This window comes from Manis javanica, chromosome 8, assembly GCF_040802235.1.
Source record: "Manis javanica isolate MJ-LG chromosome 8, MJ_LKY, whole genome shotgun sequence".
Classification (NCBI taxonomy): Eukaryota; Metazoa; Chordata; class Mammalia; order Pholidota; family Manidae; genus Manis; species Manis javanica.
Window position 1 is genome coordinate 59,748,926 of NC_133163.1, and position 27,227 is coordinate 59,776,152.

General features: G+C 33.3%; 1 protein-coding gene across 2 annotated transcripts in view; it reads left to right on the forward strand.

The window, feature by feature from the left end:
• The window catches only part of SEC23A (SEC23 homolog A, COPII coat complex component), a 49,396-nt gene that overhangs the window by 15,011 nt on the left and 7,158 nt on the right, over positions 1-27,227 (forward strand). For both annotated transcript variants that reach the window (XM_037025527.2, XM_037025526.2), the window contains exons 8-18: positions 4,282-4,440; positions 5,499-5,614; positions 7,215-7,338; positions 8,856-8,936; positions 9,934-10,023; positions 11,244-11,350; positions 14,816-14,969; positions 20,542-20,619; positions 22,965-23,126; positions 24,606-24,692; positions 25,891-26,046. In XM_037025527.2, the coding sequence (XP_036881422.1) occupies positions 4,282-4,440; positions 5,499-5,614; positions 7,215-7,338; positions 8,856-8,936; positions 9,934-10,023; positions 11,244-11,350; positions 14,816-14,969; positions 20,542-20,619; positions 22,965-23,126; positions 24,606-24,692; positions 25,891-26,046 (1,314 nt within the window). The remainder of the gene's footprint in view (positions 1-4,281; positions 4,441-5,498; positions 5,615-7,214; positions 7,339-8,855; positions 8,937-9,933; positions 10,024-11,243; positions 11,351-14,815; positions 14,970-20,541; positions 20,620-22,964; positions 23,127-24,605; positions 24,693-25,890; positions 26,047-27,227) is intronic.

Genomic DNA, 27,227 nt, shown 5'->3' on the forward strand with positions numbered 1-27,227 from the left:
TTTCCGTATTTGTAACTCCTTTCTCTGACCATGAGAAACTGGGTCCCATTATTCAAATATAGTTTCTTATTTGCTCAGTGCTAGAATACACATAGAATAGTTTCAGAATTTCTAGCTCATATCTCTGTGAAAAAGAAGCTGAGGTGTTAGAGTTCAATATTTGTTCAACATTCTGAGAATAAATATAGAAAAAATATACAGTATTCAGAAGTGAACTGGGTTGGTTATCCACACCCTCCACCCCCTTGTGTGGTTATGTTTTTCATTTGCTATATGTTCCACTAATTTCTTTTTAAAAAATCCTATTCTTGCTTTGGATGTGTGTGTACATGTAGTGAAACATTAACATCATTCCAAATTAGAGTTATAAAAAAAGATACACTCAGAGCAGTGACATTCCCACCCAGTCCCTTTATTGGATGAAATTTGTCATCTAGTAAATTTCTTAAGACAACTTAAGAGTGCAGAATTTCCTAATCTGTTGAATTTTTATAAATTATTTTTCTGAAGGACAGCTTGGTTGAATATAAAAAGCCTTGGTTCTCACTTCTTTCCTAGAGTTTTTTAAAAATGCTGCTCCATTGTTCTCTTGCTTTGAGGTTTTTGAGAAGGCTGATGCCAGTCTAAATCTCTTGCCTTTCTGAATTATTTGATCCTTTTGCTTAGAGGTCTTGAGGAATTTTTCTTTGTCTCTAGAATCGAATAGTGAAATGTCTTATGGTTTAGTTTTCTCTAGTGCCTGGTGATCCCTCACAGGTCTTTTGTTTCCATAAAGTTTTCTTGGATTATGGTTTTAAGTTTTGGTTCATTGTTTTGTTTATCATCGTTAGGAACTCCAATTACACATAAATTGGATCTTTGCTTGTTTTCCATTTCAATCACTATCAGTGATCTCTTTTACTTTCTTTCATTTTCATTCTTTTGGTTACTTTCTTGCTTTTCTTCAGGGCTCCTTTTAAATTTTCATTTGAATCTGGCAGTTGTTAGTTTCTCTCTTGCTCCATTTCCTTCTCCCTGAACTGCTCTTGCTGTGTGGAAGCTCACATGGGAGATAGCTCACTGGGATTCCCTTTTTTTTTTTAACTTATAAGTAATTTGAAGTCTGGGTGTTCTTTGTGTTCTAGTTGAGAAGGTGTGTGTTTTGCATACTTCTGTATGTTCTTCTTCATCAGTATTTTGGCTTTACATGACTGCTATTATCTCAGATACCCAGTATGAAAAGAGTATTTTTATTTGTTCATCAAACTAGTTTAAGAAAGTTGTAGAAACAATTATACCTCATAAAAACATTCAAACAATATTCAAGGATGTATAAAAATGTAAAGTAAAAGGCAGCTCTTCTTGGCTCTAGCCCAGATTTGTTGATCATGCAGTTTTAAAATTTATATCAACATTTATATCATTTGCTTTCTGAAGCTATAATGTGGCTTGAAAAATGCACTCTGTATTTTGTCTAGTAAGTGCTTATAGAAATTACAAATTAAAACATTTCTAGAGTAGAGTGGTTATACACATAGTAAAGGAAATGGAAGTCCTCTGTTACTGTAGATGGAGAAACATGTATCAAAGTCTTAGGATGCCCTTTTGTTTTTTAGATTCCCTTATTTTCTTTGCATTGTCCTCAGTTTTTCTTTTGTTTCCTACAAATTTTGTGAGTTCTTGCATATCTAAAGTTTTTTTATTTTCCCTTTCATTTCATTTGTACTTCAGATGACTATAGAACTTTAGGTTCAAAATAATCTTCAGTAGGATCTTTGATCTTTGAGCCATTCTGCTCTAGGATTTTAACAGATCATTGATAATTTCATGCAGTCTCATTATTATTTCTTTTTGGGAAACTTACTTTTCCCACCAAACATTTTTTTTTTGCAGCTGGCACACCACTGCATGTTTCACAGTGTTTTTATTTTAAAAACTCATTTAATCTAATAACAGAATGTCTGCAGTACTTTTTCCACAGAGTGCACAGAAGCACGGGACAAAGCAAATGAAATAGGGTTAAGACCTATTAGATGAATAAAAGAACAATAATCATGATGTATAATCCATTTAAAAAAGTTTCCACCAAAAAGATCCTGCACTGTTCATATAACATTTTTTTGTCAACATAATAATATATATTTTCCAAAATAGAACATACATGTCTCAGCTTTAGCTATATAATGAACAATAACATGGTTTAAAATTTTAATCTGATTTAACATATAGTTAACATTAAAGCAATGATACATATTTCACTCAACTCTGGACATTTCGGTCATTTCTTAAAACTCCATTGAAACTCTTAAAAATTTCATTTACAGTAACAGAGTAAGATCTTAAAAAAGCAAAGTTTTTGCAGTAAAAATTTTAAATTGATGTTGTGAACTATAAGGCTAAAAAAGCCCCTAAAATATTCATAAAGCTGTATTTATATTAACTGCTTTCCTAAGATGCTGAATTGTTTAGTTAAAAGGTAGGTCTCCTTGAAGTAATGTAGGAAATCTTATCAGTAATTTTACTGAGTGGTGGGCAACTACATTTAGATGTTACTATTTCATTTTCCATTCAGCGACTGTAATATTTCACCAATATTTTCTTTAGTGCTAAACAACTAGATTTGATTTAAAATTGGAAACACATATTTGAGATAAATACTAATGGATTCAACTTGTTGGCTAAGCTTTGAAGTCAGATCTTTTTTTTTTTTTTTTGAGAGGGCATCTCTCATATTTATTGATCAAATGGTTGTTAACAACAATAAAATTCTGTATAGGGGGTCAATGCTCAATGTACAATCATTAATCCATCTCAAGCCTAATTCTCGTCAGTCTCCAATCTTCTGAAGCATAACGAACAAGTTCTTACATGGTGAACGAATTCTTACACAGTGAATAAATTCTTACATGGTGAACAGTACAAGGGCAGTCACCACAGAAACTTTCGGTTTTGATCACACATCATGAACTATAAACAATCAGGTCAAATATGAATATTCGTTTGATTTTTATACTTGATTTATATGTTGATCCCACATTTCTCCCTTTATTATTATTATTATTTTTATTTTTTAATAAAATGCTGAAGACCCACCAAACATTTTTGTAATTTAATCTTAGTGTTCTGAAATTTCATTAGGCTGTGTTGAGGTTAGAGTCTTTCTTCATTAGTTATGTTTTGTTCTTGGTAGGCCCTTTCATCTTGAAGGCCCCTATCATTCTTCAGCTAATTTTGTATTATTTTCTTTTGTATTCAGTGCTCATTAAATTGATGCTGGACCTCTGTATTTCTTTATATCTTCATTTTTTCCCTCATATTTTCCTTCTTTATTCCTGTTTCTGGGAGAGTTCCTCAGTATTTCATTTTCCATATCTCTAATGTGGTCTGCAGACATGCTTTTCAGCCCGTTCATTGAGGCGTTTTATTTCTGCAGTGATTTTAATTCCAGGGTCTTCTGAGGGCTGTCATCTGTTGTACTGTCCATTGTAAAATGTGCTCTGTTCTTTATTGTTCAAACCCCAGTTTCCATGTGAAGAACCTTCACTGGGCAAATGCCTGCTTTCCTCAGAGAGCAGTTCCCAGGAATTGCTGGTGGCGAGGTTTGGGTAATTAGTGGTCATTTCTGGAGTTGACTGCACTTCTTTGGTTCATTGCTGCTTTTTGGGTTTTTTAATTCTACTTACAGAGTTTTAAGATACTGTGGGAAGACCTGGCTTACTTATTTTTGGTATCTAGACTTTGTTTTTCTTTTTCCTCATTTGTCAATCTAGTCTAATTTGTTGTTTGGATTCCTCAAGATTTCTGGTCTGCTGATGGAACTTTTTCTTATTTTTTATTTATTTGCTTATTTCTAAACAATACCATTTTTCTTATTTCAGTGGTATCCTGGGAGGAAGGGGATTGAAGTTACCAACTTGAACTAGAAATAGGCCATGCTTATGTTTTAAACATAGAAAACAAAAATGAAACAACAGCTGCAGCTAAACAGAAGATAGGCAAAGAGGAAGAACTCTGTCTATTCCTTGCAGTTTAGGACTAAACAGGAAAACACTTTTGCTTATAGGAATCAAGATTACAGATTACTTTGAGGTTAAGAAGACACTATTATTTAGAATAGAATTTCAAAAGAAAGGTATTCAAACACCTTGTTTTTAAATTTCATTTTAAACATTTGACCTTTTTATTTCTTAGAAAATGTATATTTTCCTGTTTTCTAGTAAGGGTTGTCAAAAGTCATTATCAGAAACAGATATCCATATGTTTTCCTTTAAATTCTTTTGATGAGTTACTTTTTTCTGATAGTGTACTTTTCCCAACACTGGTGCTCGTATCATGATGTTCATTGGCGGTCCAGCCACCCAGGGGCCTGGAATGGTGGTTGGAGATGAATTGAAGACACCTATAAGATCATGGCATGACATTGAAAAAGACAATGCCAAATATGTTAAAAAGGGAACTAAGGTAATTTTGCTTTTTATGTCTTTTTGCCTTATTAGAAAAAATCCATTTTATGGAAGAGGAAGGATACAGATATTTTATAATAAGAAATCTTACAGTGTGAAATCTGATATGGTAACTGCCATTCAGAATTGGAGAAATAGTCTCTTTTTTTTTACTGATAATTTAAGTTGTAATATTTTTGGGTTTAATATTTAAAAACTTAATAGTAGGCACCAATATGTATCTCTTCGAAGATTACTCCTTAGAGAAATCCTGTGTGTCTTTTTTAATATTCATGTTGAGGGATGTCTTTCCCTTCAGGAGTAATTTCTTGCATTTTCCAGTTTTTTATTTCCAGGAGGCTTTCCTTTGAATATGTATATTGTTCACAGTTTGAGTAGTCCACTATTTTCCATAAGTTGTGTTCAGTCATGTAACCTCATTTGAGTTTGTGCTAGTCTTTTATTGGCGCTTCTTGACTCCCTGATATTGTTTCTGTTTGTTAACTTCCCTTTTTAAAAACCCCTTTAGAATTCACAATTTTAGTTTACTTGTGCTGTATTATGTCATATTTCTTTTTGGCAGTCACTATATTTTAAAAGTGTAATTAATAACAAATAACCTTTGTCAATACTAATGGATGTTTTATTCCTGCCACCTAATTCCCTTTTTAGCTTGGAATTTTTCTTAGGGTTCTAAAGAATATTGTGTATTTGTTTATCTTCTGTTTTCATTTCTGTCTCTCTGGCTTTGTTATTGTGGTGTAGCTTTAGCCAGGAAGGAGTTCTGTAGTTTATGCACAGAGAGTAACATGTTCAGTATACCTTTCTTCAAGTTTAGTTTAATTTAGGAATTTATCTAGAAAGAATGGCTTTTATAAAAGGGAAGAATGTCGTACTTGTAAAAGTTTTTTTATCATTTTATGAGATATAGAAAATTAAATTATAAAAATTACATTTAAATTATGGATTAATCTTTTAGCATTTCTTAGGTCATTTTGACCTATTAATGGGAAAAGATTTATAGCATGATTAAGTTTGTATATTACTTTGATTTGACTTAAAAAATATATTTTGTAGCATTTCGAAGCATTGGCAAATCGAGCTGCTACAACTGGTCATGTTATTGACATCTATGCATGTGCGTTAGATCAGACGGGTCTCCTGGAGATGAAGTGCTGTCCCAACCTTACTGGGTATGTTTTACATTTTTATGATTTTTGCAATGATAAACTAATAATGACAGTTTATAAATTTAAACCAATAATTATAGTTCAGGGAAAAAAATTTGAAATCTAAATATAAACTATTAGACTTCATATGTTAAATTGTCAAGACTTCTAGATGAAGGTCATTGTACAGAATTAACTATAGTTTATATACCAGTTATACATAAGTAGAAAACAAAATTTAAAAAGATACAATCTGAAACAGTGACTGCAATGAGGGGGTGAGGAATTGATAATTGATAATATGGGTAAGTGTTGAAACCATAATGTTCATAGGAAACCTTCGTAAGATTGTATGTCAGTGATACTGAATTAAAAAATAAATATATCTATAAGAGCATCAGAGATAGCATAAATTAAGACTTTAACGGGATCAAAAATAAAATTATCATTAATTAGTACTACATCAGTTTTATCCTTTTGCCTATTTTAATTTTTAATTACATTTTATTGGTGCTTAAAAACTACTGAAAATATTTTAAAAATTATGAGCAAATATATATGAATATTTGTATATATGTATATTAATGGGTGTATGTGTCTCCCTTCTTATACAAACAAAATTCTATATACCTTTCTCCATTTGGCATTTTTCAGTTATATTCTGGAAATTGGTCTATAGCAGCACATTACTCTATTGAGTGGGTGTTCCATTTTTTATTCAATTAGTCTTTATAGGTGGTCATCTGGATTATTTCCAGTCTTTAATTATTACAAATAGAACTAAATTAAATATCCTTGTGCATATATTCTGCTTATTGCTTTTGATTTGTCAGAACATCTTTAGGATAGGGGATAGATTCGTAATAGTGGAGTGGCTGGATTAAAGACAAAATACATATGTCATTTTGTTAGTTATTGTCAAGTTCCGCTGCATGGGGGTTGCATCTTTTCATTCTCATCAACAATGTATGACCATGCCTCTTTTTCCACAACCTTACCAACAGAATATGTTGTCAAACTGTGATTTTTGTTGAAGAAATGGTATTTCAGTATGGTTTTTATTAGACATTTAATATGTTTTAAAACTTAAAAACATTAAAAATAAGTACATGCTTACTGAAGAAAAGTACACACTACATATGTGCTTAAGGTGAAAACACTCGCTTAACATTCCTCTATTATCATTCACACGGGTGTAAGTTCGATGTGACACACACACAGATGTTATATGCGTGTATACCATACACACCTACATGTTTTTTAAGAATGAGAATGCACGGGTAACCTGCCAGTATCTTCACCAGTGTGGAGAACTGGGCGGTGGGGGTGGGTTCATACCTTTTGAATTTCATAATGTGTGGATATATTACTTATTTAAGAAAGAATTTAAAAAATTACTGGAGACAAGTGTTAGGGGCATGCCAGTGCCCTCAAGATTGAGATTATTTGCAGGGTGGGGATGGTCTTAAATATTTGAGTTTTTAAAATTAATGTTAATGTAGTTTATTTTGGAAAGCATCTTTAAAATTTGTTTGTAGTATTGAGAGGTAATTAATTTTTCTGGTTTAAACACATAGACCCAGTACTTGTGTCACGTACATTGTTCTTTGTCCTTCCCACACAGAGGATACATGGTAATGGGTGACTCTTTCAACACTTCCTTATTCAAGCAGACTTTTCAAAGAGTCTTTACCAAAGATATGCATGGACAGTTTAAAATGGGCTTTGGTGGTACATTAGAAATAAAGGTAAGAACTAAAAGTTGACATGTATTACTGGTATGTTATCAAGAGAGAAATTTGTAGGCTTGAGTATCATTTTAAAATACCATTATTCAGATTCATTTTATGCTTTAACAATAGTGGTTATTTTATATTGAAAACTAGAGTTAGAGATTTTGTTTCCCAGAAAAACGTGTCATCATTAAATGTACAATGAAATTTTACTGGAGCATTTCTGAATAGTTGTTAGAAAAGAAGATATTATAGAGGTAAAACTTCCGTTAACTATTTTTTATTTATATAAGCTTTAGCTTTTTAGCTTTTTTAGTGCTGTATTTGCTTACATTAGTGCTAGATTTTTTAATTGCAGGAATTGATACCTAACTTAAGAGAAACCTGTTCTATTCCATTTGGATAATCGATAATTGTTCTAAGGTTGGTAGGTTGTTGATATTATTGAGTCCCATCATTCATATCAAATTCAGATTTAAAAAACCCAAAGGCTTAGTGTTAGTTACAAGTGTATTTCAAGTATACTGATTTTGAATTTTCATTAAATATTTCTTGTTAATTTTGTCATTTTATTGAATGCTTTACATCCAACATTAAACTTGGAAATTGTAGAACTCTCAAGAGATGTCTCTAAGGCACAAGTCTTATAAAGAAATAGTCTTGATGGAAAGACAAAATTAACACATGATAGAATGAAGTAACAGATTATAAAATTGCTATAAAGGTTTAAGGAAGAAAAATGAAAATATGCGTAACAGTTAATCCTTGAAGGTAAGTGGTTTTATAGTGACTTATAGTGGTTTTTGAAAGATAGGAGAATTTAAGTTGGTTAAGGAGAGTGCAGTTTACTCAGGAGCCCAGCGTGAGTAGAGGCATAGAGGTGGCAGTTAGCATGGTATGTTTGGGAAAACTGCCCAGTGAGAATAGATGGTTTGTATTGGAATGTAAGGGAATAGTTTAATTCTGTGGGTTGGTTTTAGTTTGGAGATGTATCTGTAGGCAGAAGAAGCCATTGTAGGTTAAGGAAGAATAGTGGTTTGGGTAAGATGTATCTGACAGTGATATTCAGGATTAGTCAGGAAAAAGAATCTTAAGAAAACTGAGTTAGGCTTTCTAATTTTTTTAGGTAGAAGGTACAAATAGCTTTAATTTTGGTGTCATTAGAGGTTGTAAAGAAACCAACTTGATGTCAGATTTTCTATGGGAGGAAAAACAGAAGATGGTGTATAAAGTTTTGGATTAGGACATACAAATTTTGGTTATGGTATTATTTTGAATTGAGGGTGAGGTTCCCAGATGCCCACCTGTGGGCAGCTGGAAATTGAGGATTTAAGTTAGGTTGAGGCTAGATTTTAAATTTGGGAGTTATCAGCATGGAATTGCCCACTGATTATTTATTTTTAACAGTAGCTTATTTTCGTTGACTCTGGAGTTTTAAATATGGGAGAATATCTTAATTTTTATATACTCAGAGTTGAAAGTTTGAGCTTATCTTTGAGCACACCTAAGTGTACTATATTCTTATTTTGCAGACCTCAAGGGAAATAAAGATTTCAGGGGCTATTGGACCCTGTGTGTCTCTCAATTCTAAAGGACCCTGTGTGTCTGAAAATGTAAGTTGTCTTTATTCTCAAAACAAAATATAGTTAATTTTCAGGGCAGAACCAAGAGAAACCTGGGGTGGCAGCCTGTAGCATTCCTATCATAATTATTATGTGGGCCAAGTTTTTCAGTAGAATGTGGTTCATCTTCCACCTGTATGCCTCTATTTGTGATTGCTCATTCTGCATACCCCTTTTCCTATCTACCCTTAAATAAAACTTTTGTACTGTCACCAGTCTTCCATTTTTTATGCCTAAGTTATTCCTTAATCCCGTGTGCCTAAAAAAACAGCAGATTTGGATATTTGGAGACTTGTAAAAGTTGAATAAATTCTGAAATTTTTTTTGTTAGTAGAGTTTTCAACGAAGTAACAAGGTTAGCCAGATTTAAGTTTCAGGTCCTTTTTCCTTATCCCATTTAGTGGGCATACAATACAATTTAAAATGCTAGAATCATATAGCTGTTGAGAAGATGATGGGACAAGTAACAAAGTGGGTAATCATCTTTAAAATGACAGCATTTAAAAGTTAATTTAAAAAAAAAAGTTAATTTTAAGCAGTTTGCATGGCAAAAATTTATACCTAAAGGAGTTATCTTGGGAATCAGACTGCTTAACTTATACAGTTCTGATCCAGAGAACCTGTATTCATATGTGTGTATATTACATGTTAAGTCAATATTCTACACAGATCAAAGGGATAGGAGGATAATGTTAGTTGTAATTAAATGGGATATACTTTCAAGGTTTATGATAAGAAGAACTTGTATCAGTATTTTGTAATTTACTTAGCAAGAATTTGAATTATAATTTTATTGTGTAAAAATTTGTTATAATATGTTTATATGATCTTAAAAAATTTAAGCTTTTAACATTCACTGAATGTTAGAAACTTGAGAAAGATAGTTTCTTACTGGAGTTTTTCATCTCCCTTTTCACCTTAATATGTATTATAGTGGTAAATTGTATTCTCTAGCTTTCAAACATACTGGTTTTTTTTTTTTTTACAGGAGATAGGAACAGGTGGCACTTGTCAGTGGAAGATATGTGGACTCAGTCCCACTACAACCGTAGCTATATATTTTGAGGTTGTCAATCAGGTACGATGTTTTATATTTGAATAATGAAATGTATATTTGAACAAGTCCTTAATGTAGACCACTAATATTTCTTTTCTTTCTCCAATAGTAAATATGAACCAAAGCTATTTATGCTTTGAAGTTTTTGTTTGACATTTTTTATTTCTCAAGGCTAAACCTCTTGGGGAAAAGATAAACTATAATAGAAAGATATGTCAGGGAAACCTGCAAATACTCAACCTTGGGTAACCCAAGTTTTAGTCTCCATTTTCTCTGTTCTTTTTTTTTTTAATATAAAATTGAAGCATAAATAAAATCTTAAATTCTGTTCTAGCTCTGCATTTTTTAAATTAGCTATCTAGCTTCTCCTAGTTGTCACAAGGCATATATGATATATGAGACCTCCTACAAGAATGTTTAATATATCAAAATCCCGAAAAAGTTTGGCTGGTAAAGATTCTAATATTTGGGGAGATTTTTTTTCTGGTATAGGAGAAAGTTATCATATTAAAGAATGATATAATGTATAATTATTGACTTATATACTAGGAGTTATTAGGCATAAAATGAACCACAAAATATTAATAGCTTTCCTAAGACAGGTGAAGAAATTTTTTTTAACAATTAAAGTACATGAAAAAGAGAGTGACTCATATTAACCACAATACCCCCCAAAAACAAAAAAACAAATAAAAAAAGTCTGTAGTCAAGGGGCATGAAGAAATTTTCCCTATTGACTACTGCTATTTCTTTCTGAGGATCATTATTGTATGTTACTACTGGTCTTTTCTCATTAATAGTTTTCTATTGGTCATCTATTCATCATGTGATTATATTCCTAAAAGTTTCGTTTTCATTTTATATATTTAGGAGAGGAGGACATAGCTCAATTTTTCTTTATACAATTACTATTAGGAAAAATTGCCATGCTTCACTTACACCTTTCCTTATCTGTCAATTTCTTTATACTTCCCTCTTCATTTTGTTCTTTCATGTCCCTCTGAATTATATATTATTTGAAATTCTTTCCCTAGCTGTAATCATTGCTCTTATCTTTCATTTTTACCCTCTCCCCAATCCATTTCTCTTTTATGTGGCAAATCACAACTGTTTGTATGCATTGGAAATAAGTATTCTAACTGATTTTGGAATGAATTTTATTAGTGCTAAGATAGGCAGTGACTGTGTGACAGCAATGTATGTCTTAGATTTTGCTTAGTGTTTACTCTTATTTTAAACAGCATAATGCTCCAATTCCTCAAGGAGGGCGTGGTGCAATTCAGTTTGTGACTCAGTATCAGCATTCAAGTGGGCAGAGACGCATCCGAGTGACCACTATTGCTAGGAAGTAAGTTTTGCTAGAGATTTAGTTTACTTATAAAACTATTCCGGTTGTACTCCTAAGCTGGGTTCCTATTTTGAGTGACATCTATGACTACAAAATGAACATTTTCTTTCTTAACCAAGCTTATTTGCTAATATATTCATTGTTAAGGACTGTGAAGGAATGAAAAAAAGAACTACTTCTAAGACATATTCTTCAAAATATTCTTTTATTTACCTTATTTCCCTGAGAGGAAAAAAATTCTGTAATAGACAGTAATGATATATAATATCCATGATACATATGTATGTAATAATATAACAATAATTAATAGCATTATTTTCAACTGATGATAAAGTTCTTAGCTACTATTATCATTATATATATTTTTAAGTGTTATTAGTCATTTACTTCATTTACCAAACCTTTATTGAGTGTCTGCTATGTGGACTACTTATGGGGGAGAGTGGAAGGCGAAAGGCTTGAACATGCTTGGTCTACTGTATGATGTTGTGAGATAGACCAGTCCTCAAACTAACTGTGGTGAAGGGCCACTTTTTTTTTAACCCCAATTCTTTGGAGACTAATGCTTTTCTTAAGTACAATGAAATAAATTGTTTCTCAGCTACTTTGATAATCCCTCTGTATGTAAGTATTTGGAATGTTAAATAAAAGGAAGGCAATTTTGCAAAGAAGTTCATCAATAAAGGATTCTTAGATGAGGTCAGTCTAGAACTGAATAGGCTTTTTGGTCTATTTCTGTTTATCTAGACTTGATTGTCTTGAGGGGAGAGTGTTGATAAGTATAAATTTACATGATTTAGGCATGGCCTAGAAAATAGACACTGAAGTCATCTAAGACTCATTTCATTGAACAGTATTTAACCAGTAGCTTCATCTCTGAGAACCATGAGACTGTTCTGGTGAGTGATGGACATGAGCCTAATTTCTGAACTGAATGTTAGTTGTGTTGGGGTATCTGTTACTTAGCAGGGGGTTGTACGTAGATTTATTGTCCTGCTCATTACCCTGCTTTGAACTAAAATCCTGTACCAATGTCAAATAAATTTGAATAAAAAGGCGAGTTCAGATTTCAGATCAGGTGCTTCAAAGTATTGATTCTTGGCAGACATTTCAGTTTATTTATGCTCCCTCAACACATGCATACACATATGTGGAACTTAAATGGGACATTCAAAACATTTACTTAAGAAATAACTGACATGCTAAATTGGGGGATAGTTTACAAAGCCACTGGCTTAGAATCCTTTAAAATGTCTTAGAAGGCAAAGAAAATGTTAGTAACTAGTCCAGATGAATGAGACTAAAGAGACTTGCAACCAAAGCTAATATGTGATCCTGGATAAAATTCTGTCTCAGGAAAAATTTTGCTATAGAGGACATTGTTGAACAATTGGGAAAATTTGAATATGATCTGTAAGAATAATATTATACCCATGTTTAATTTCATGAATTTGATTAATTGGGGCTATATAAGAGAATAAAGAAAGTTTTCCTGTTTTTAGGAGATAGACACTGAAGTGTTTAGGGAAGAGGGTCATAATATTTCTAACTTAGCTCTTGTAAGTTCAGCAAAAGAAAAAGTGTGTATGTGTGTATAAAGGAAGAGATAATGATAAAGCCAATATATTAACATGCTAACAATGGATAAAACTTAAGTGATGGGTATATAGGAGTTTATTCTACTCAGAGCTTTTATGTTTGAAATATTCTTAAAATAAGAAATTTTAAAAAGGTTAATCTTCCAAGAGAAAGGGAGCTTTCTTAGAAATCTCTTGGGTTTATGTATTTTCACTTTGCTTGACCAGACTTTATGAGGCTATTTGTGGAGATGTGTGTTACAGTGCCAGTTAGATCATTGTGTCTCACCAAAGCATCCATCTTTTCAAATTAACTTATCCTGACTATTTGCCATGATCCTCAGGGCTTATTTCATTTTTATTTTTTGGAAATATGATTTTAGGGACCTAGGCAAGTGTATTTGTTAAGTGAGGAAGCCATGTGAAAGTAAAGAACTCAAGTTCCTGAGATATATCAAAAGTTGCCATTTTTCATACAGAAAATGACTGATCTGGGAAATTTGGTTTGAACTAGTTGTTAAGAATCACAGTACAGGGGTATAGAAAAAGCAGAAGATAGATTTTATTTACAGTTTGAGTAAGCCTTTTAAACTTGATTTGAAGAGTACACTTTTTAATTTAGGGCTAAAAAGATATTAATTCGTAAATTTGTATGTGCTTACTTGCTAATGTAGTTCCACTACTGAGCCATTGCATTTTCAAAAGAAAAATGTGACCTTTATGTTTCAGTTTGAAACAAGTGAATATCATGGTCTCCCAACTTGGTCAAATGCTAATTTAAACAATTTTGATTTTAGTTATTTGATTTTTTTTAAATTAAAAAAAAGTAAACTATTAGTGTAATTACTGAGTGTTTAAATTACATTAAAAATAACTGAAAATTATCATTTCTTTTACCCATTCTCATTCTTTTTTGCCTTTTGCTATTTGACTAGACTGAGATTATTCACAGTTGTCAGTCATTTGGAAAATGTTCAAAAATTATTTGTATATTTGAGAAAAACTATAAACAGAGGAAGAAGGGAGAATTTTGAACATGTTACTGTTTGAATTTCCTTGGGATCACTTTTTAAATTTTTGAGTCATGTGCAAATGGTCCAGCTTTTCTAGAAGTCTATAAGTATTGCCAGACTTGCTTAAGATCAGGTATTTTAGAATTAAAATGAGCTGAATATTACAGAAAAGCATTAAACAAACAAAAACTATTACTGGGTCTACCCAGCATAATTTGACAGGATTGGATTTATAGAACATGTGACTTTAATAAATTACTATTTTATACATAACATCAAATTAATATCTTAGACTAAAATTTTCATTTACTAACTTTTGATTGGTTATAGTTGTGTATTAACATGGAGAGAAAAGAATATATAGAAGTTTTAGTCATGTAATTTTTATTACAAGTAATTAAATTAAAGACCAATGAGAAAAAAGCTTCTGATATTTCATTCATTTTCCAGTTTAGTAAATGAGAATTACTTAGGCTGAGAAAAAAGCTTTATTTTTGTATTTCCATATTTCTGCTTTTACCAACTGAACAAGTAAATTTTCCATGTCTGGTATATATGTGCACATGCACACATACCTATGCTATTATGTATACTTAAAGAAATCAAGTTTTAAGGAAGGCATTTGGAAATCTATCTTATGGTTACTTTAGAGGATGTTATTAGTTTTGGATATATTTTTCTGAAAAACAGTGCAATTCTGAAACTGCTATTAGTGATATTTTAAAAAATGCTGTATTTTCTAGGTAATATTGGAATTTTGAAATATTAAAATAATTTTCTACGTGTTTTTAATTTAAATCTGTGATAACAATCAACTATGATTTATGAATATAATACTTCAGTAGCATTTCTGTGCTTTTTCTTCTTGTCTTTAGCTGGGCAGATGCTCAAACTCAAATCCAAAACATCGCTGCATCTTTTGACCAGGAGGCAGCTGCCATTCTTATGGCCCGGCTGGCAATATATAGAGCAGAAACAGAGGAAGGGCCAGATGTTCTTAGATGGCTAGACAGACAGCTCATTCGGCTGGTAAGAAGTACACATTGTGCTCTTTTTTTTTAAGTCCATATGCTTTTATTTGTAGTAAATATTTGTTGCTGATAATCTCTTTCAAAGTACTTAACAGTGTAACTGAAAAGACTATATGAGAGACCTCCTATTCAAGCTGCTGAGAAGGGCATAGTAATGAATAGTAGACATATCTCTTCTAGTCAAGTAAAATAACCTTTTTTCCTAAAATGAAAGTGACAGTTACGTAAACTACTAGTTTTCTTGTTTTTTTTTTTTGAGCTGGTGTCAGATTAGTTCCAAATTTAATCCTGGTTTTACTACTTTTTTGCATATTTTTCTTCATTGCTATGGTTTAGTTTCTATTTTCATTTTAATGGAGTGTTTTTAGAAAAATTAATTGGGATATAAAATTATACATATTAACATACAAAAATGTAGACAAGTCTTGATTACTTGGATCTAGATTACCAAAGGGTGTGTTAGTAAAGCTGTTCATAATGATGATTTACTTGGGTTTTTAACATGCCAGGAAACCATTACTTACATTATGAGCTGTGATGTATAAGTTCTGTTCTGAGTGCTCCATTTTTGCTCAGCAAATTCTGACCTGTTATTTCCTTGAAAGTACTTCTTCAGTTCACTCTTTGAGACACCCTGTTGAGAACTCTTCTCTGCTAAAAATCTAGGAAATCTAGTTCATTCTTGAGTGAACTAGTCTTTGTTTAATTAAATTGGCCATTTTTCTAGCATAATCCAGAACTTTTTTTTTTTCTCATTTCCTCTCTGAGTGTTTTTAGGACAGTGTTAGGATGTCAGTGTTGTCTTTTTTTAAACAGGCAGCATAAAACCTTTCATAGCTGATTGCACATCATCAATGCAAATGCTGTCACAGTTCCTTCAAGATGGACCTTTTATTTCCAGATAGGAAGATAGAACATTAAATATATTTTGACCTCTGCTTGTTTAAGGCAGCAAAAAAGTTTTCTTGAATTTCATCAGTTAGCAAATTGACCTATTGGTAAAATTTGTTGACTCATCAACCTGAATAGAGAAGCTATTATTTTTCAGCTGTTTACACAAACCTTTTCAGCATCATGTGACATGTCATCTATGCATTCACATATTATATTGTTTTAAAATGGAACCTTTTCAGTTTCTCAGACTGCATCTTGTCCTGGCATTTTACTGTAACTTTACATATTGATATTATTAGGTTCTCACCAACTGTGACTTTTCCTTTTCTGGGTAATAAGTTGTGTTCTGTAACAGCTTGCTTCTTGAGCCTTTTCACTGAATGTGACTTTGTTTTAGCAAACATTGTATTGTTTTGAGATTGTAAACCTGTTGTTTGTAGTAAGCAGCACCTTTATTTGTCAAATAGCTGTGATTTGTAGTTAAATGCTTTTTCTGTTTTGCTGGAGCTAATAGTGCATTTGGACATTATCATATGACACAAAATTACATAGTACAAGTTGGGTTAACAGCCCATGTGAAAGCCACTGATAAGTAGCTTTCATTGTAAAGGTGGACTTTTTTCTGTTTCCCTTGTTGCATGAGTATGTGAAATGACTCAGAAGATTGAAATTCTTCAAGATGCTCTGTAGGCTTGTGTCTAGAATCTTTCTCTTCTAGCTCATATCTAAAATATTAAATCTGCCATATTGTTTGACATGCTTATAAAAAACAAACACTAATAAGATATAAAACAGAATGGCCTATAAATAAATAAATGGCACAGTTACAAAAAAGTACAAAATTACAAAACCTCACACTATAATTCACTTGTAAGCTACGTATTCTGCAGTTTGCAGCAATTATAGCAGCAGCGAGGCTCCTGGGACTAGAGCACAGGTGAGTCATGGCATGATGACATCTTACTGTGATCTTCTGTCACACCAGTGTACCTTGTCTGTTCCTGTAAGTCAGAAAGCGACTAAGAGGAGGTTGGTGGAGGTAGTTTGGAAGGGGCTGATGTTATCAGACTGCTGCTCTGTGTTCTGTGCAACACAACTTTCACCAGTAATCCATGGCCTTACTTACCTTGTGTCAAGGACCGAGAATCAAGCTATCCAAATGACCGCAGTCCTACTACTGCATGTTGCCATGTAGGATTGAAAGATTCCCTAAAGAAATGGCTAACAGGTTCACTTGGAAGCTGTCCATTACTGTGGCTGGCATTGTATAGTGTGCAAGGTTCAAAGAACGATTTTTAAAAAATTACAGTGTCTTACAGAACCCTGGTGGAGTAAGAGTGCCTCATATGGGATAAAAGTTGTGAGGAGGTGATCTATACATTATTTTCTTTAATTGATTGAATCGAGTGAGCGTACTGTTGATGTGAAGCTTCAGGTGGTAACAAAGAACCTTAGGTACAGAGGCTGTTCTAAGTCACTAAGAGAAGGTAGCCTCATTTTTTGTACTGATTCTACACTGCTGAATTTTCACATATAGCAATGATAGCAACACAAAATTTATACCTTTTCATACTACCCTTTTATAAGCTTTTTCTATGAAGAAATCTATGAAATAAGCAAACTCTTTTTGCCTCACTTTGGTGTAGTGAATGTAGTTGCTTTATTTTTTCCTGATGACTCAGAGCAGTTTTAATAAAAATAGACATCTTTTTAAAAACTGTTTTGTAGCGAATAGACATTGTATGGCCAAATTGGTGCTACTCCGCATTTGCTTCTGACACCTTTAATATAAGTTCTCGCTCCCCTTGGTCAGAATCACTTAAGGTACTGGTATCAGTACATAATTTACTACCTCTGTTCTCAGTCTCTTTTTTGGTCTCTTGTATCCAGCTCACAGATCTGTTCCTTGCCTTTTTGACTCCTGACCTTTTCTATTGAATAGCATCCTTTTACAATGTAAAATTGATACTTGAATTTTGTTCATCCTTGACCTGTGGTTTACCACTTACCCACTAATTATATTCTGCCTTAGCTATGCTGCTATGATGGGTAAAAGTTCATTGGGTTAGACTTGGCCCAGAAAGTCTCTCTTTTTAAGACTTTTGGGCTTTCCATGCAGAATTGACCCCAGCCAGGTTTTTTTTCTTGCTATACCAGGACCAGGCACTTTAATTGTGTTGTTTTTAAAGATAACCACTTTTGTCATTACCATTTTCTTATAGAGGTTAGGCTTTGACTTGTAGGGCCCTCTTGTTAAAGTGGCTGCCTTTATGCATAATTAATTACTGAAATAAAGACAGTACTAGACTTCTTGCAAATGTTATTTTTCTTAAGAAAATTGTATTAGTGTTGCTTTATCTGCCCAGGCCTATTACTTCTGAGTAACTCAACCACTGGGTCTTTGAATACCTCCTATATGCTTTAATCTTTTCAACATGATGGAAAAAGCAGGAGCCATTAAAAAAAATATCAAAAGATTTTAGTACACTAAAATGAAACAAAAAAATCTGTGTGGTAAGAATTACCATTAGCAGAATTTAATGCCAACATTTTATATGTATATTACAGAATGTAAATTTTTTTTATATAAAAGAGCTCTTAAATCAGTAAGATTTGGGCAAAAAATGAGCAAAAGTCTTGAACAAAGAATTATCAAAATGAGTGCAAGTGGCCAGTAAACATGTGAGGAAGCTAGCGATTTCATTTATAATCCAAGTTGGAAAGTAGAACAAGAAAACAGTTTTTATCTTTCAAACTGATAAGAGTTAGAAAAACAGGAGAATGCTTAGAGTTGGTTAGTATTCAGGGAAGCGCACTGCTTCATAGCTTGTAGGTTTGGTATTGAATCTGTACAACCTTTATATACATCTGTATATATAACCTTATATATAAAAGGAAGTGGTGGCATCTATCAAAAGCTTAAAAACTGCTTTTTACTTGGAAATTTTACCTCTAAGAATTTATCCTAAAGATATAAGGATATAATAGGATAAATGTAAATGCTAGTAATGAAGGAATGGTTAAGGTAGTTATATCAATAAACCAATATACTGGAATGCTAGTCAGCCATCAAAATGAAGTAATAGATTATGTTTAATGATGTGAAAAAACTAAGAAAAGCAAGAAGTTTGGACATAAATATCAAAATGTGTCCCACTCAAGAAATCAGCCTCTTGGACAACCCTGGTTACCCAAGCAAAGTGAACAGTCTTTTGTTACCCTCATTAATCATAATATAAGATTTGCCTAATGCTTTATTTTAACAGAGTTCTAGGCAAAATTTAAATGTATATATTTAATATAAGGTGATTGATAGTTCTGAACAATGTGTGATATATTGTCTTTTTCTCAAAATGTCTTCAGTGTATTTGATATTCTAGCTCAGTGCTGTCTAGGAGAATTTTCTGCAATGGTAGACATGTTCTATAATCTGCACTGTTCATTAGGGAACTACTACCCACATGAGGTTATTGAGCACTGGAAATATGGCTAGTGCAACCGAGGAGCTGGATTTTTATTTAATTGTGACTAATCTAAATTACCACATGTGGCTAGTGGCTATCATATTGGACAGTGGAGATTATTATCCTTAATCGATAAACTTCATCTGTGAAATATTATTAGGGGGCTTTGAGGACAGCAACACTCTTATTCCTAGATCTAATTTCTGAGGATTAGCTCTACACTAGAGCTTTTTCTACCCTTTGGATAACTGTGATTCTGAATTGACTTTCCATGGTAGCCAAAAATGTGATCAAACCAACTAGTCCTTTTATGTGCTCTCTAAGGCACAAATAACTATAGAAATGATACAGTTGAATATTCTAGGCAGCAGAAGTCCTGCTGTACTTGTAGTGAAGCCTTTGTTATTTTTTGTTTGCTATTTTGCCTTGATTGTATGCAGTGCAGTGATAAACATTGCAGACATAGATCAGTTGTATCCATACTAGAAAAACCTTTCAGGTCAGAAGCTTTGCTCAAGAACAAGAGAGGAAGCTAACACTTACTGAGCGCTTAGTGTCAGTCATGGTGCCGAGGACTTCTTCATGAATATTGTCTCAGTTATTCAGATGCCTTTTGTTACATTATCAAAGAAGACTTACTTCTCTTGTGCCAGTGTTATGTGTCTCCTTCTTTCCTTCTAACTTTTGCCTGTGTGTTTCTTCTTTGTTTACTAGTTTACCTGTTGGACTTGGATTTTCTTTTCCTCAACTCTTCTTTTCTTTTTGTTACTGTTTTGAGTATACCAAATTTTATACTATCAACTTTCTTTGTAGTCACTGTGGTATTTTTAAATTGTGTGTATTTCTGTCAGTATTGTCTTTTTTTAGGCAGAGTCTTAGGGGGCACATGTTGAACATTTCTTTGGTGTTTTCTTTTGGTCATTACAAAAAAGCTCTTTATTTGTTATCAGAGACACTTAGTTTAAAAGAACCCAAACATTTTAAGATGAGTTGTTACTGCACTAGAGTAATGTATTGTTTGCTTCTGAAATTCAGATGTATTTCTTTGGTTGTAATCATTCTCTTGGTAATTCTTTAAGTAATTATTCTACTTTTATCCTATATCAAGAGTCTACCTCCTAAAGAGCAATTACTTAAAAAAAAATTATGTATAAGCAACAGATTTAGGTCTATGCCAGGGAATATATTACTAACATGTTTTGTTTTACTTAGTGTCAGAAATTTGGAGAGTATCACAAAGATGATCCAAGTTCCTTCAGATTTTCAGAAACTTTCTCCCTTTATCCACAGGTGAGTAGAAAAAGGGCCATGTTCTTTTCTTAGTGTTGACAGTAGCATTGGATCTCACTTTTTGTTTGTCTTTTATTACTCATCTTATAGGTCCTTTGGTTTTGGGTTATTCTTTTGGTTAGGTTTTAAGTTATGGGATGGCTAAGTAAGAAATTAATTGGGCTTTGACTAGTCAGTGAAATGTATATTGTATTTTTATGATGGCCCTGCAAATAGTCATTCATTTGTGGTGAACAGAAATTTACACTGGAACCCTACTGTGGCGTAAACTTAAGCGTGAGGCAAACTAGCTTTCCATCTGATGCAAAGGTTCTAATTACAGTAGTACCAAAGTAATTTTACCTATCAGCTAGTCTTACAGCATGGGCTTCTCACCTGAGGACATACCAGATAAATAGAAAAAGAAGCTAATTTCATTAGTCTTACAGAAACTTTTCCACTTGCATATGGATTCTGTCATCTGTTGTTTTGATACATATTTTAAGATGTGTAGGTTGTTCATATGGTGAGTAACAGAGATACTATTTTTTCAAATGAGTACGATGTGCAAGAATAAAGAAGACTGACATGGATCCCATTTTCAATGAGCTTTCAGTCTGAAGGTTCAGATCTGAAATACACATAAACAATACAGAATGGGAAGTGAGAAATGCTATGAGCATTTCACAAAATTTAAAGGAAATGATCAAGGAATCCTTCCAAGTGGATGGTTTGATATGTCTTTAGAGAAGAGGTGGCGTTTTAGCTTAGCCTGGAAGGATGAGTAATATTGAGGTGAGGAAACAAATTTCTGCCCATGAAAACTTTGTTTAAAGTTTCAACTTTGTTTTCAGAACTATTCTTTAGTTTCTTGAAAATCTTTTATTGATCAGTAACCAGGAAACTCCAGGTTTGTAGAGGGAGACTTCCCTAAACCTCTGGTTGCGGTTTTGGAGAACTAGAGAAAAGCACAGAATCTATTTGTCTTAAGGCAGGTATAATAACCCTTTCTTTTTGGGAATTCTTAGGCCTCATCTTTGTTTTTTTTTTTTTTTTTTAAGTATCATTGACATACAAACTTATGAAAGTTTCACATGAGCAACATTGTGGTCTCAGTATTCACCCATATTATCAAGTTCCCTTCCACCCCATTGCAGTCACTGCCCATCAGTGTAGTAAGATGCTGTAGAGTCTATATTACTTGTCTTCTCCCTGCTGTACTGCTTAGGCCTCATCTTTGTAGCAGAAACTAATAGGGAAGGAAATGAGGGTATAAGCTAAGCGTTTCACTAAATTCTCCACACTTTCTCTTCTCTCCCTACTCCAAGTCTTCTTTTAAGGCTTTTAGATTTGAGAGAGCTGGGCATCCCATCTTTTCTTCTCTACTGGAAATAGAGAGACGAGAACTCAGAAATACTTATTCTTTAGATTTTCAAGGTCTGCTTATAAAAGGTGACATAGACTAAATTTAAGGGAGATCATCATTTCCAGAATATTTACCCCAAAGTTCACTAGTTACACACTACTGTGTGTAAATAGGAATGGTGGAAGTGTAAGGGATGAGAGAGCCTCTCAATTCAGCCTCTCTCTGAAAAAGAAAAGGAAGGATTATTTCAATGAACACCATGTATTGGCAGAGAACCATGGAGTCCCAGGCAGGAGCAGCGTGTAGGCACTTCAGGCCTGAGGGCGAAGGGAGTTGAAAGACAATGGGATGGTTTGGAGCGGATCCTTTTGATTGTATCAGAGTACAAAGGACAGTGTGCTGTCTTTTATTCAGGTCTAACACACCCCCTTTTTTATCTCTTTCCTATGAGGAGTGGATGGAAGGGGAGAAAGTGAAAGGAGAAAGAAATAGAATGTTTCTTAGGAATCAGGAAGACCTTAAATGATAAGAAACAAGTGGGTATATGTAAGTGCTTTTTAAAAAAAACAATGGAGATCCTTCCCAGAGCAACTTTTGGGAACGGTATAAAAAAACAGAAAATCTGTTAATCTATTTTTATGTTCTCATAGAGTCTTGGTGGTGGTAATGAATGGTAATTAAAAAAAACCTTCAGAGACATGTCCGGAGAGATGGGGAATAAAAACAAAGGATGCCAGTAACATACCACCTGGCATCAGCCTCAAAATAACTTGGATCTGAGCATGGAATTTTGTCCCTATTCTTGTTTTCCTTCTGAGTCACCTCTTTTACCTTTTTTAATGCTGTTGAGTTATATTTTTAAGTGACTAATTAATATCATGAATAAGATTCTTTTTAAGGAATATAATTGAGAATGTTCGTATAGTAACTTGTTTTATTGTGCTAACAGTTGTAATCAAATGCTTTTGTGATAGTAACTATCTCATGTTTTACCTTATAGTTTATGTTTCATTTAAGAAGATCGCCTTTCTTGCAAGTTTTTAACAATAGTCCTGATGAGAGTTCATATTATCGTCACCATTTTATGCGTCAAGATTTGACCCAGTCTCTAATCATGATTCAGCCTATTCTGTATGCGTATTCTTTTAGTGGACCACCAGAGGTAAAAGGGGGAAAAAATTTGGCTTTGTTACTGTGGTGTCCCAGTAAAAAAATGTAGTTACTAAGTACAAGAATAACTCAAGAATAGTTATCTTGTTTTTCATATATTCTTTTATTCTGTAATTAAAATAGTCTGTTTTACCACTTTAAAGTGTATAATGACTATATTTTAAAAATAATACTTTAGGAAGTTCTCTTTATGCTTTAGTGTATAAAGAGAATATTTAATATATATACTGACTAGTGATCTCTCATGATGCCTTTATTTACTATTTTGCAAAAAATAGTGGGTAAATGTTTTATTTTGTTACTACAGTTTTGTTTAGTAATTTGTCTACTTTTCTAGAAAATACATATTTTACTATGTTCGTTGACCTTTAAGTTGGTCTTACGGTTTTTTGAATCAGGACAGAAAATTTTAGGGGCAATTTTTTTTATTTCAGAATAATAATATGTAAGTTGTAGACATCTGGAAAATGTAGAATAGTGTTCAGAAGAAAACTGGAATCCCATCATAGCACTACCCCCGCCTCTGTCAGATTCCAGCCTTTCCATTTATTCTGTGGGTGCTGTTAGCTCCGTTTTCTTAAGGGTTGGCTTTTATAGTTATCCTCTTTCTCTCCTGCATTATCACTTTCCATCTGGATCATTCTCATTAACATAGGAACTTTAATAGCACCTTATTAAAACATACAAACAAAAACCTCTGGGCTCTACATTTTCTCTAAGTGCCACCCCATTTCTCTGATCCAAGTCATAGCTAAACTCAGAAAGTGACTTTTCTGTATGTTCTCACTTCACATTGTCTTCTCAGCCTATATTAGTCTCAACCTAACACTCTTATCAAGGCTACCAGTGCCCAATATCTTGCCAGAACTCTAAGCAGTATTTATGTATTGGAGATTCTCCTTGAGAGCCTTTTGTTTCAGGCTTCTCTGACACCTACACCACCAGCTGGCTTTCCTCCTGCTGACTGCCTATTTCTACTCAGTCTCCTCTTGCTGGCTTCTCCTGTCAGTCCTCTAACTGTGGGCTGCTTCAGGGTTCAGTCTCTGGTTTCTTCTCTGGCTTCCCTTAAGTGGTACAGTCTAATCACACAGCTTCCATTACCATTTTTGTGCACAATACCAAAATTTATGTCATTAGTTCTGTCCACACCGTGCATTTCATACTGTGAACTCTTTTTGCATCTCCCAATTTGCTGTACCGCAAACCTCCCTGTCACTCAGTGGTGTTACTGTCAGGCTTAGGAGTCATCCCTGATTTCTTTGACTCTGTTCTATTTTTAAACTGTTATTTCATTTTTGAGAGTCCTCAAAAACTAAATTAAAATACAACATGACAGTTCATAATAGCAAGAGGTTTTAAGTAATAAAGTATAAAGTTAAAATTTTTAAAATATCCTGTAAAGATCTGTTTTGTGCCTTCAAGTAATTTATTTTTCCTTCCTCCTCTTCCCTCATTGTTTTCTTTATGTTAGCCGGTGCTTCTTGACAGCAGCAGCATTCTTGCAGATCGTATTCTTCTCATGGACACATTCTTCCAGATTCTGATTTATCATGGTGAGGTAAGATTCCACAGCATTTGAAGCTATGCATACAGGTGAAGTAAGGTCTTTTACTCGTGGAGGCTTCCCTGGTTTACTGTATGGCTAGTGTTTCCTCTATGATAAACTTTTATTTCCACACACAGTTGGACAAATAGATTTTATACAACGCATAGTATGAAAGAGCGAGCATAGATGTATACATAGACATATCACACTTTGGGGTTTTGCCTGAAGACATGGAGAGGGGAAAAGGTAGCCTTTGTCAGTGGGGAGGCTTTCCTTTTCATTATTTTATCATTTAAAAGTATTCCACATGAAGTATTTAAAGTATCTTAAAAAATATTCCACATGATCTTGAAAACTCACTTAAAAAAGCATTAAGTGAATTAAAATTTAGAACTTAATTGGAGTGGTACATGGTTGAAGAGAACAGGATATTTGGTAGCCATGAAGCTTTAGTCCAGTTATTTAGCAGAACTCTTGCCCATGCTTGCATCTGTGCATTCAGCCAGAACTGAAGTGCTTCCTCTGACTGAGAAAGCACTGTTCTCTGGATCCCCTGCGAGACCGAGATGCTTTTTTCATAGACCCACACTCCAGTTTATAGGCTAGTAGTCCAGTAACTTGTGCAGATTTATTTTTCTAGTTGTTTCATTATAAATGATTTTTGATTTGTACTGCAACAGTAAAGTTACTGATAACATCATTTTAAGTAATATTATCCAGGGCTTCTAAAGACTTATTATTATTTTTAGTTGATACCAGTTACTGATGCCCTTTACTTTTAAAGAATAATGGTTTCCTTAATGTTTATACATCTTGCCAGAATGCAATTTCAGTGGTAAAGACTTCATAATAGTAGTTCATTAATTTTGAAGTCTCAGGGAGACCTTCTGTTAAAAATTTACTCCCATTTATCATTAGCTAAGGTAGGTAGCTTTTAGCTAATATCACTATGATCAGCATAGTGTTTAAACATTTTTTGGCTTCATTATTATTTCTTTTTAATTTTAAAGGAGAAGTAATGTCCTAATTTTTGCATCTGTTTACTCAATACCAAAATTAGTATTGTTAACTTAAAAAATTGAGTTAAATGAAATAATGTTTTGAATTTTCTTACTTTCTGAAGATAACTTCCTTTGGGAAAAAAAATCTCAACATTTTTGGATAAACAAGAAATTAAAAGTAGTAATTCCTTTAATTGTTTTAAAATTAGACCATAGCGCAGTGGCGCAAGTCAGGATATCAGGACATGCCAGAATATGAAAATTTCCGCCACCTTCTGCAAGCCCCAGTGGATGACGCACAGGAGATTCTCCACTCCAGATTTCCAATGCCAAGATACATCGATACAGAACATGGGGGCAGCCAGGTAAGGACTGTTAATTTGTGTGTTCATTGCTGATTTTGCAAAGAGTTGTTCCTACTTGCCTTCTGACTTTAATTTGAGTAAACTGCTTCAGTAGGCAAATGAAAGAGGAAGGGGATGGGCACGTGCAGGTTCCAAGGGGAAGGTATGCTTGCCTTTTGCCTTACCTTTGAGAGCAGAGCAAAAAGGTTATCAACTAGTTGCCTAAACCTGGCCATTTCTCCCATCTTCTGCCTCTAGCCCAGCTCTAATAGAGCCAGGATGGTGTTAGGGTGGTATGCCAGCTTTAGTTGAGCTAGAAGACGTGAACAACTTGGGGAATAATTTACTGTAGTTTTTAAAAATTGGTTTATTTACTAATAAAGACTGTGAATATGAAGTTTGTGGTAATTTAATTTTTTATGTTTTCCTCATTCTGTCATTTCAGTTTTCTAGAAAATATCATCTAATAGGAAAGCATTATGACATTATAAAAGGCCTTGGGTTTTTAGAATTACGAGGATTAAGTATGATTCTCGTACATATACCCACAGCCCTTTTGTGCCTTTCAAAAGGCTAGGTTAGGACCTCTAAACAGATGCTCTTAAAACACTTTTTACTTCTCCCTTATTATTCTTGTCAGAGTTACAGTAAATTAATTATACTTTGTTTTCACTTGCTCCTTGAAGGTAGGGACCTTGCTTCGTTTATTGCTGTGTATGCCTAGTGGCTATCCCTAGTATATCCCTGGCATGGTATTACAAAGTGGGTAGTAGATACTAGTATCTATTATTGAGAAATGATAGCAATTGTTAGAGTTTTACTATATTTATAATAAGAGCTACCATGTATTAAGAATTTGCAAAGCTGATAATGTTTTACATGTCTTATCTCCTTTGATCCTCATGTAACAATCCTGTTATCTCCATTTTACAAATAATAAAACTGAGACTTAGGTCACTTATAGGCAAGGAAACAGTAAATGGAGGAACTGGAATTTGAATACAGATGTTCTGACTCTAAAGTCAGGGCTCTTGTGCTGAACTGGTTACTTGTAGAATAGAAAAAGATTTTGTGTGGTACTAAATTTCAGAATAAGTGACTCCCTGTGTTCCTCCAATGTGTTTCCCTCTTTTATTCAAGTTATTATTTTCATGATGATAAGGCACAGTGGCTAAATGGATAAAATGTTGGGTACATTGTCT